Here is a 12,094-nt window from a genome sequence, read left to right as displayed (position 1 = left end):
CATACAAGACCATATTGGAAATGAAAATGGCATGTTCCTGGGGCACTACAAGGAGCCTGAATTGAAAAACAAGTTCGCTTTAGGGTGGCATGGAACATAAAGTTAGAAAAGTGATAGGGAGATGAGACAAACTAAAGGGAGATGGATTAAGGAGCAATCATATTTCTGATCACAGAAGGGACATGAAGGAAGCAGTGAATAAGGAAAATAAGCTGAATGTGAAATGGATTGGAAGGCTTATAATACTAGTTAAGAGGGACAATTAAGTGGCTGATGCCCCCCTTGTCATCTCCAGACCTCCTATTTTTATCTTTAAATAGCATTCACCAGGTAAACTATCATGGATGGTCTCTTTAGTTATTTGACTATCTCATTAGATTTTTGGACCCTCCAGAGCACTGACTACATTATTCACCTTTATATACCCCCATACTAGCACAATGCTTGGTACTAGGCAGGCAGTCAATAAATGTTTGTTGAAGGAATTAATCAATCCATCTAGGTATCTAGTTATACAAAACTGATTAGTGGAGCAGCCAACGGAATCATTAATACAAAGGTCATTTTGAGGAAGCAGTTAACAAGATGATTTAATAGGTACAAAAATGTGTTACGTGACATGTCTTGAGTGACTACTTCATGTCTGGGCACATGGGTGCAGGAAACAACAGAAAGCTTAGAGAAGAAATCTCTTAACAAGACAAGGATTGATTCTGACTTTGTACACACTGAATTATCTTTGAGGTGAGATAAGAATAAATAAGCCTTGGGGATATCCCATTTTTTGGGAGTGGGAGAAAAGAAGTCAATATTAAGATGTTACAAACATGCACTTGTTGAGAAAGATTTTCAGCTAAAATCTGCCTAGAATCTTAAATTTGCATGCTAATAAATGGACTTGATAAGCTGCCACATTTACATGGAGGTTAAACTTTCTACCTTCTTTGCTCTCAAAGAGATTTTTAGTGTGGCAGAGAAAAAGGACTTGAATATTAAAATGTACAGTGCCTACCACAGCATATGTCTAAATTAGAGCATTATAAGGGTGATGAAAACCAAGAGAAAAAGCGCTGTAAGTTGCTATTAAAATTACAGAAAAAGTAAAAAAAAAAAAAAAAAAAAAGGATCTAGACCTGCTGGAAAAACAATTTCAATCAAGTATAAATACATTTATTTCTAAACAGTCAAAAGTAGCATACATTTTAACTGAAAGCCTAATATCACCTAAAAACAAAATTATCTTTAAAAGTATTGAAGACTGGAGACCCAAGCTAAAAATCAATTACAGTCATGCTTTGCTTAACGACGAGGACATGTTGTTTGATGACGGGGATATGTTCCGAGAAATGCATCATTAGGCAACTTTGTCCTTGTGTGAACATCATAGGGTATACTTACACCAACTAGATGGTATAGCCTACTACACACTTAGACTATATGGTATAGTTTATTGCTCGTAGGCTGCAAACATGTACATGTTACCGTACTGAATAATACAGGCAATTGTAACACAATGGTAGGTAATGTGTATCTAAGCATATTTAAATACAAAAATACAGTATTATATTCTTACCGGGTCACTGACTTATAACTGTCTTTAACTGAAACATCATTGCGTAGTGCATGACTATATTTTCATTTTGAACCAGTATTACTTTTCATGTACCTGAAGCAGCTCTTTTCTGCTTCATATTTGGAACACTCTATATTTATTTCTGGTCTAACTAGTATAAAGTAGCCCAAAACCACACTGGATATGGAAAACTATAATCTGAGTATGAAGTTTAATCTACTTATGAAAACTCGCTGTTTATAAAACATTCATTTGTAAAATAAAAAAAAAACACATATTTGTGGGTAACTAGAATAAGGGCAACACGGTAAACAACTTACATTATTTGGACTGTGAGAATCACAAACATACACACTGCTCTGTCCCTATAATTGTAATTATCATGACATTTTTTGGAGAATTAACATCCAGACATCCAAGTATAGTAACCTTTCTATTATCATACATGGTTAAGGAATGAGGTATATTCATATTCCAACTAAAGTTATATGACAATTAATTCCATTGTCATTACTGAATTGCCAATTTTAGGAATTAGCTAATGAGGATCTATTATTCAAATTAAAGTTATTTTTATCATAAGACTTTGATTCAAGAGGCACTTGGAAAATTTATAGCAAAATTCAGCTCAGATCAACTTAGGCATTTACTGAATATCAACTACATGTATAAACTGAAAAAACAGAATTGAGTGTAATTTAGTTCATTCTTACAAACAAATTACTCTGTGATGTAGATTTTTGGAATATATGTAGTTTCAGATACAGTTCTGATCTGTATAAAACCATGAAAAGCAGCACTTTGGAAGGCTGAGGCAGGCAGATCACAAGGTCAGGAGTTCAAGACCAGCTTGGCCAACATAATGAACCCTACCTCTACTAAAAAAAAAAAAAAAAAAAATTAGCCAGACATGGTAGCGTGCACCTGTAATCCCAGCTACTCAGGAGGCTGAAGCAGGAGAACCGCTTGAACCTGGGAGGCAGAGGTTGCAGTGAGCCGAGATTGCACCACTGCACTCCAGCCTGGGTGACAGAGCAAGACTCCATCTCAAAAAAAAAAAAAAATTAAAAAACACCATGAAAAGTTTACTGTAAATATTTAATCTTCTCTCCATAGCATTTTATGGTTTCTTAATGACAAGTGAATACATAATTTTGAAAATTAAAGGCTGGCTCCAAAATTAGGATATTTAATGTATTTAACTCTGTTTTATCAATATATGATTACAAATCACCTTACATTCTCCAAAAATGAAGAGTAAAATCTACCAAAATATTTTGGTAGATATTAACACTTTAAATATAATTAATCATTCCAAAGAACATAAAAAATGTGTCAGAACAGTATGGAACAATATGGCAGCATACCGTTAAGTGCTTTATACATTTGAAAAGATATATACGCCGGGCACGGTGGCTCATGCTTATAATCTCAGCACTTTGGGAGGCCGAGGCGGGTGGATCATGAGGTCAGGAGATCGAGACCATCCTGGTTAACACAGCAAAACCCCGTCTCTACTAAAAATACAAAAACTTAGCTGAGCGTGGTGGCACGTGCATGCAGTCCCACCTACTCAGGAGGCTGAGGCAGGAGAATCACTTGAACACAGGAGGCAGAGGTTGCATTGAGTCGAGACCACGCCACTGCACTCTAGCCTGAGTGACAGAGTGAGACTGTCTCAAAAAAAAAAAGAAAAGAAAAGATATATACACATATGCATACAAATATATAGTACTGATGTTCAAAGTTAGTATCACATAGACATATGTATACAAACAGCTTATCTGTCTGCAAGAAAAGATTACATCAATTTGATTTAATCATTCCTGGATAATCCTGCCTACCGAATTCTCTGACCAAATTCTGTCTCAGAATATATAGTTTTAAACAAGTAAGATGCAGATCACTCTATCACATTTGGTATTAAGGTCACTTTCGTGTATGTTTACCCATAACCCTCAAAAATAACTGATTAAGCCTGGGGGGCACAGTAATCCCAACACTTTGAGAGGCTGAGGTGGGAGGATCACTTGAGGTCAGGAGTTCGAGAACAGCCCCGCCTGGCTAACAGGGCGAAACCCTGTCTCCACTAAAAATACAAAAATTAGTTGTGCATGGTGGTGGGCACCTGTAATCCCAGCTACTCAGGAAGCTGAGGCAGAATTGCTTGAACCCAGGAGGCAGAGGTTGCAGTGAGTTCAGATCACGTTGCTGCACTCCAGCCTGGGTGACAGAGCGAGACTCCATCTCAAAACAAAACAAAACAAACTGATTAAATGTATTAGAAGGAGAAAATTTTTAAATGATTTTTTTGGAATACTTACTTTCAATTATTCTAAAACTTAACCCTTTAACTTAAAAGTTCTCAAAACCCAAAGGCTTCATTTTACGGAATTATGAATTCATTTTATCTTTAGCTCACCCAAGAAAATGGAACCTGCCTACATTCTACTGAAACCAAAGATACAAAATTTCCTGGAGCTAAGAGAATTAAATAATCATTACCAAAATAAACTCATATCAGTACATTAAAATGCTTCAGAAGACACTTTAGAAGTGGATTCTTGGTGGGGGAAAAAAAAAAAAAAATCACATGACTCTGCAGGTTCCACAAGTGCCTGACTGAATTCACCAGAGGTCTAGTCAAGCTTTCTAATTCTATTAAACTCTGAAACTACAAACTAGCTACACTGGCTTATATCAACTTTTGCTCTTCAACATAGCAATATCAACAAAGGGCCATGTAGAGATATCTGCTAACCTTTTTTTTTTTTTAAAACAAAACAAAAACAACTCTGTCACACAGGCTGGAGTGCAGTGGCATAATCTCGGCTCACTGCAACAACCTCCACCTCCTGGGCTCAAGGGATCCTCCTACTTCAGCCTCGCAAGTAGTGGGAACTACAGGCACGTACGTACCACCATGCCCGGCCAATTTTTTAATTTTTATTTTTGTAGAGATGGGTTTCACCATGTTGTCCAAGCTGGAACTCCTGGGTTCAAGTGATCCACCCACCTTGGCCTCCCCACAGTACTGGGATTACAGGCATGGGCCACCATGCCTGGCCTCTGTTAATCTTTTCACTGAAATTCACTAACATGAAAACCTGATCAAGTGCTCTAATTTTGTTATGTTAAAAAAAAAAAGTGTTTAAGTAGCTTTCACTCATGATTTACAAAATCATATGAACAGTTATTCTTCTTCTTCAAGTAAGAGATTTTACATGGTGGAACCAATACTATAATAACTTCACCAAAAAAGGTCCTGCAATTTTTTAAGTCACATGCAGATCTCCATATTACAGGAAGCTCAGAATTTGCAATGCAGGGTAGTTTAACTGACATACCTACTCTCTGTTGTAGTTGCAAAGGCTACAGTTTATGACCTACGCAGTGACTTTCCTCTTCTTTCAGCTCGTATCTTACTCCTTACTTAATGATCATCTATTCAGTTATGCACATGGAATTTTGCTCTTTTAGAGAAAAGAACCTGATTTTGTATTCAAACCTTTTACACAACAGGACCATTCAAGTTTATGCTAACTATTGTGCTACTATCAAAGTTATCTCTAGGTAATTCAGCATTCTTCAACAATTGAAAATTAAGCAGTTCTGATGCTTAATGTTATTTTTCAACAAGGCATACTCACTGACTGGGTAAAATGGTCCACTGTGATGTGAGCTATCTACAAAGAAGTTCCCCATATTTTTGGGTAGAGCTATAGCTCTAACTCAGCTAGCAGATTAGCTGTAGACTATGATGAAGAATCATTATTCATCTTTAATCTGATTTTGCTTTACCTGCTAGTATGTTATACATGTTCACAATCTTATCTGTCTTCAAGATAGGGTCTCACTGTGTTGCCCAGGCAGGATTTGAACTCCTAGGCTCAAGCAATCTTCCTGACTCAGCCTCCCAAGCAACTGTTACTACACATGCCTTCCACCATGCCTCGTATATGTTCATAACATTTACTGAGAAAAATCAAACTTAATAGAGGCAGTAAAATAAAACTCTAGTTAGCTTGTAGTCAAAGCTACAATTTTTGTCAATTATTTTATGTCCCTTCAATTAAATATTTTGGACTTAATGATATTTCAGCCTCTACCTTTTCCTTCCCTAAAATTAATAGGCTACCTTTGGTTGTTTATACTCTGTGCCCATCTTTCTACCTACCAATTTTGGTCTAGTAATGGTCTCTGTATGACTTGATGATGACTGTGAGGTATATAAAAATCAAAAAATTGGTCAACTCTCTTTTCCTAAATATCATTTTCATTCCCTTTTTCTATACATATTGTATTAAACAAGATTACTTTGGTTGGGCACAGTGGCTCACGTCTGTAATCCCAGTACTTTGGGAGGCCGTGGCAGGTGGATCACCTGAGGTCGAGAGTTTGAGACCAGCCTGACCAATATGGAGAAACCTCGTCTCCACTAAAAATACAAAATTAGCCAAGCGTGGTGGTGGGCGCCTGTAATCCCAGCTACTCGGAAGGCTGAGGCAGGACAATCACTTGAACTCTGGAAGTGGAGGTTGCAGCAAGCCGAGATCGCGCCATTGCACCCCAGCCTGGGCAACAAGAGTGAAACTCCGCTTCAAAAAAAAAAAAAAAAAAATTAAAGACAGATAATGTTGAAAATAATTCACTTTTCATTCTCTTGACCACGTACAATTAATTTTCAGACACTGACAAAGTTCAAGAAAGAAGTCATGAAGAATAAATATTTCTATCTGGAGAAAAGGAAGCTTTATCAAATCACACTACACATATCTCCATAAGATCAGTATTACTCTGAAATAAAGTGAAAAAATATTGGGTGATCTGTCCCCTTCAAACTATAAACAGATTTTAGTATTTTAGTAGCAATCACGTTTACTAGAATGTGTTATCAGTCACATTCTCCTGTCTGAGTCAGGAATTTTAGTCCCCCTCTCTCTTCTACTTTAGTTTGAACTGTCTCCTCTGTTTTTTTCCCCCTTTCTCTTCTTTGAGGAGAATTATCTTTTTTAAGTTGTTTTAAATTGGGGCCAATAACAACTAACCACCTAAGTGCCAACTGATCCACATTGTATCAGACATTGAATTTTATAATTCTGATTTAATTCTCACATGAACCTGGCAATATAGGCAGTGTTATCTTATCTTTACAGATGATAAAATTGAGGCTCAATGAAATTACAAAACTTGTCCAAGCAAACAGCTAGAAAGGGACCATACTAGAAAATGTCGGAATCAGGAATTCAACCCACTGTTGTCCAACTCCAAAGCCCATGCTCTTTCTACTCTACCATTCCTTCACACAAACATTTCTTTATGCCTAGCTGACAGCTAATTAGGTCTCAGACTGGTAGTTTTTCAAAAGACACTAAGGCTATCAAACTACATTTTAGCTGCTTGGTCATAATTCTATCTTTCCCACTTTTATCGTTTCGTATTTTATCAATTTTTGAAAAACTACAGTGTTCTTTGGTAAGTAAAAAATTTCTCAAAGTGACAACATTCGAATCAGCTACTCCTATCAAATAGAGAATTCTACAAGTCTATCACACAGAATCCTTGATTACTAAACTTAGCTTTCCCCTAAACATGGTAGCAGTGATGTCAGCTTTTAATACCATTTATTGAACACTTAATAAGTCTAACATTTTCAACCATTTATTGAGAAATTTTAAGTAATATTTAGAATTATTTATACACAGAGCTATCTGGTTGCATGTGGAGAGTATCTGTCTAAGGAAGAGTGTTAAGTTAAACCTGTCCCCTTGACTAACTTGTGTGTGTAGGTACAACCCAAACTGATTTATTTAATAGATGGATTTAATAAACCATTCTTCCTGGTAATAATTAAACTAGTCTAAAAAGGAGTGATTAAATAATTATAAACTCTCCTGCCTAAGGGGACAAAGACAAAGTTAACATAATGAGAACACTAGAAATGCCACCGTTTTTTGTAAACTGAGAGGCCGTGAAAGTAAAGTGTCAAGTATCTTGGGTGGATCCTAACCAGCTTCTCACCTTCCCTTGCAGCTCAATTTGAATAGCCAAGCAGTTTTACAGCACTGTTATCTTACCTCCCTTTATAAATTCACAACTCCAAAGCCTACAATGCCTTTGGGGAGAGAGGCTTTAAGAACTGCAGTCTGAAGAAACTTGTATAAACAAAGCATCCTAGCCTTGCCATGGCTGAGCACAAGTTAAAGTACTATTTGGCTGACAATGCTTATGGGATTAGAGAAAAAGAATGAGGCCTCCCTCACTGGCGCCCTCACCATTACCCAAATGTATCTTGACCCTTTTTTGTGTCTTTCTTCCCACAGACACAGTTCAGGCCTGTGGATCCTTCACATTTCCCAACTCCACGATGAGCCTTAGTCTAGACCTTCCTTCTTAGAACTAATGTGCTAAGAGTATGATAACCTGAAACTCAAATGAAAGGGAATAAATGTGAAACCTTATCCTATTTGCTTCTCTTAATTTTTTAAGAGCATAATTACCTCTGGTATGTGGCTTAAAAATGTTTCCTCTCATTAAACATGAAATTTTGGAGAAAAAAAGGCATTAAGGTTATTAAGAGTTTAAATTTTCTGACAGCTTTCTAAATTCTAAATTTAAAACATCATCAGGAGACTCAATCTTGGTGACAGTTAATGAGTTAACCAAAAACAAAACAAAAAACCCTACTGGTCTATTCTTTCACTGCGTTCCAATTACGAAAGACCATCAATCTTATTCTCCTGCTTTTGTGGATATTAAAGAAGCAAAAGCATTCTCCAAAGAAAACATTTTTTTTAATGTGAAACAAGCATTCTACAAAAAAATGAAGCTAACCATGTCAGTTAACAACTATTCAAAAGACAATTCTTTACAGTAAAATATTAAACGTCATGAATGTCAAGCAGTCTTTCTAGCAAGAAGCCAAATGAAAGAAAAACGGTATAACCCTGTATTTTCAAAATTAAAATATTTGGCAGATTAAAACATGAAAACAAACAACTTTTTGATAGACTCTTAAATACATACTACTTACATGACACCTTGTAGAACTTTCTGGGGATCAGGGTCAAATAGCCTGTCAACATAGTGGCGACTGCTAGCTGTTACTTCCTAGAAAGTGGGGGGAAAAATTATGACATCTGAAGCCATGCAAATCACAAATTCACAGCATCACCCACAATATCAAGTGACTAGATAATGTAACTTAAGGTAGATGCATTAAAATTTATATTAAATACTTAGTTTTGTCTCCTTATGATAAGGGATACTTAAGCAGGTGACTTTTCTCTCTCAGGTATCAAAATAATGGGAAACTGTAGTGTTTAGTTCAAGATGTCAAAGATCAATATTTTTCTTCTTAGAATGCCCAATTTCAAAAGTAAGAATGTCCATGGTATACATTTTACTATGTCTTAAAACTAGCAGGAGAGCTTGGAAAATCAACATAATTACAAAGCACATAACTTTGTTCATTCAAAAGAATCATCAGGAAGATATTAAGTATATTTTTGTAAATTTATTAGTCTGAAAAAAAGCTCATGACAAAGATAAACAGTAAGACAGAGAAGAAAGAAGACACCTAGTTCTCACTAAACACATAGCTAGACAGTGGGACCTTTGTGGTGAGCCCTGAAGTTTTGCCAACAGAAGACCTAGGCATATATGTTAGCATATATACTTAGCAGCAAGCTAAGTTTCCTCACTAACTGCTGGGTGTCACATACATATGATTAACAGGAATATTACTTCTGTAATTTAGTACACACTAAAGGACAAAATCTGGCTCTCAGCCAGGGAAGTGAGGACTTCATGAAATAGTCTGTAAGGGGTAGTCTAGGTACAAGAGGAAATCCTTAGACTAACATAGAGGAGCTTCACTGCTGGAGGCAGAAGTAAAAATAAATAAAGGAGTTATCACACTTTCTGTGAAGGAAAACAATTAAGAATTAGAGTGATCTGTAGGCCACCCAAGCTGTCTCAACTGAACTGGATAAGGGTGGGTAGAATTAGAAAGAGTACAAAGGGAAGACACTTACCTCCTTTTCATTTGTATTGTGGAGTTTTTCTATTGTGTTATTTCTTGTAATACTTATTTTGGAGGGTCACTTTTTTAATATTTAATTTTTGATGCTTAACATTATTTAAAACAAAGAACCCATATTTAAGAACCAGAGAAAAAGTTTTGTCCCCTGCTTCTTTTTTCTGATGTCTGCTGAAATATCTTTATATACTCCCCCACTGTTAGCAATAAGTTATTATAGGGAGGAAGAAATAACTTTTCCAATTTACTCAGAACTCCAAATCAGTAAAAGAGTTAATTACCAAGATACAGTGCCAGCTTAAACTTTTGAGCCACCAAAAGTAACTCTGGACAACTACACAAACTGTAGTTTTCTGATAATATAGTTAACCAAGTCAACACATACTTTCTTCCCCCCTCCACCGAGAGGCAGTCTTGCTCTGTTGCCCAGGCTAGAGTGCAGCGGCACGATCTTGGCTCACTTGCAACCTTCACCTCTCCGGTTCAAGCAATTCTCCTGCCTCAGCCTCCTGATTAGCCGGGATTACAGGCATGCACCACCACACCCGGCTAATTTTTGTATTTTTAGTAGAGATGGGGTTTCACCATGTTGGCCAGGCTGGTCTCGAAGTCCTGACCTCATGATCCGCCCTTCTCGGCCTCCCAAAGTGCTGGGATTACAGGCGTGAGCCACTGTGCCCAGCCAACACATATTTTCATATTCTGAATTTGCTACCAAAATATCCTCAAAGGCAACTCAAATACCTGCCTTTTTAAAAAAAAAAAAAAAAAAAAAAAAAAAAAAAAGAGAGAGAGAGAGATGCGGTCTTGCCCAGGCTCATCTCAAACTCCTGGGCTCAAGCTCCCATCTCAGCCTCCCAAGTAACTTAACTACAGGTGTCTGCCACTACATCCAGCTCAAATGCTTGCTTTTAGCATGTACTTCATTTATAAAGAACAAACAGTAGAAGCAAAGAGGCAAAAGTGATGAAAATTCTTGTGCCCACCGGGTACCATTAAAGCACCTGCTAACAGAATCTGTTTTCCTCAGAATAACAGAATCACAGTTAGAAGGACTCTCAACAATAATCTGCCCAATCCCTCAGTTTACAAATGGGGCATCTCATGATCTTTACTCATTTGTCAGATCATCAAATGTATAGTAAGGACACAAATAACTGTACAAACATATCAAGAAACAATATATGAAGAGCAAAAGCTAGAGAAGAACTGAAAAAAGCACTACTATAATACGAACAGGTAAGTTTTGCCACTCCATTTGAGTATATGTTTTCCTGGCTTTCTGACATAGTAAAAGTTCTAAGTATTTCAGACCCTCCTATCCAGAGACTGATTTTGATTTTACTGTTCTCTCTACCTTTACTCTCTATAGCTCCACATCTCTTACCTCTCAATGATGTGTATCTTAACATAAATTTCCCCCATTAATAGCAATTCTTTTGCTGCTCTGTGCCTGGTTCGTTCAATATAACATGCACCGAGGAAAGCATTAAAAATAAATTTATCTTTAATAAAGAAAAATTTAGTAAGGCACAGTCCCTGTTCTCAAGAACTCATATTCTCTTGTTACTATGCTTAAATGATGATTTTCCTATAAGGATATAAGAATTATAGTATACACGACACAAAAGCGGCACTGGGGAGGACGTCTGTAAACCAGGGGAATCAGGGAAGGCTTCTTTCAAGAACTGGCTTTGGAAAATGAGGAAGAGTGTACCAGGATGGACAAGGAAAGAAAGAATCAATGTCACAATTATTGCCATAGGGCATGCGAAGCCAACACAAGAAAACAATCAGCAAGTATACTAGTTGCTGGCACTGAAAAGAACAGAGGATACAGAGGCAACCACAGGACGTAAAACACAAAAAGCTAACCAATAGGTGGCCCGTAATTGGATATTTCACATTGCCTTTTGGTCAAAGTTACATGCTAGATGCCAAAGGTGTAAGAGGACATTAAGGCAGAGCTTCGCATTTAAGAAGCTTAATATCTGAAAGGGTTGTCATGTATACACAAAAATAATCATATAAGTTGCTCAGACAGCAAGCAAGCTGAAGGGATATGATCACTTATTCAACCTTATCTTACTCTACGCTTTTGTCTAACATATTCATTTATCTGTATAGGACAATTCTGATATTTCACTGCTTTCCCTTGTAGATCAGGTCACCTCTCCCCTCCCAGTCCTCTTCTCTCTTCTTTCAGAAGGCAGCCTAGAAATCTAAGAGGCAGGGAGAGAAGGCAATTTGTACAGATATTAAATGGGTTGGTAAGAGAAAGAACATCTAAAAAGGTGACATTTGAGCGAAGTCCTGAAGAAGGTGAAGGAGCAGACTGTGCACCCATCTGGGGTAGAGCTTTAAGGCAAAAAGAACAGCAAATTCAAATGCCCTAAAATGAGAAGTATTTGCCATAATCAAAGAATACGAGGCCATTACAGCTGGAGCAGAATGAGCAAAGGAGAGAGCAGCAGGAGATG

The 12,094-nt window shown here is 37.0% G+C and overlaps 1 protein-coding gene across 10 annotated transcripts in view; it reads right to left on the bottom strand.

Moving 5' to 3' along the window:
- Positions 1-12,094, bottom strand: part of ARMC8 (armadillo repeat containing 8) — a 114,887-nt gene that overhangs the window by 83,028 nt on the left and 19,765 nt on the right. For 7 of the 10 annotated variants that reach the window (XM_010363304.2, XM_030934495.1, XM_010363302.2 and 4 more), the window contains one exon: positions 8,607-8,683. The exons of the other annotated variants lie outside the window; for them this stretch is intronic. In XM_010363304.2, the coding sequence (XP_010361606.1) occupies positions 8,607-8,683 (77 nt within the window). The remainder of the gene's footprint in view (positions 1-8,606; positions 8,684-12,094) is intronic. 10 annotated transcript variants of the gene reach the window in all.

Source organism: Rhinopithecus roxellana, chromosome 1 (assembly GCF_007565055.1).
Source record: "Rhinopithecus roxellana isolate Shanxi Qingling chromosome 1, ASM756505v1, whole genome shotgun sequence".
Lineage (NCBI taxonomy): Eukaryota > Metazoa > Chordata > Mammalia > Primates > Cercopithecidae > Rhinopithecus > Rhinopithecus roxellana.
Note: the sequence above shows the minus strand (reverse complement) of the source record. Positions and strands in the feature narration are given on the sequence as shown.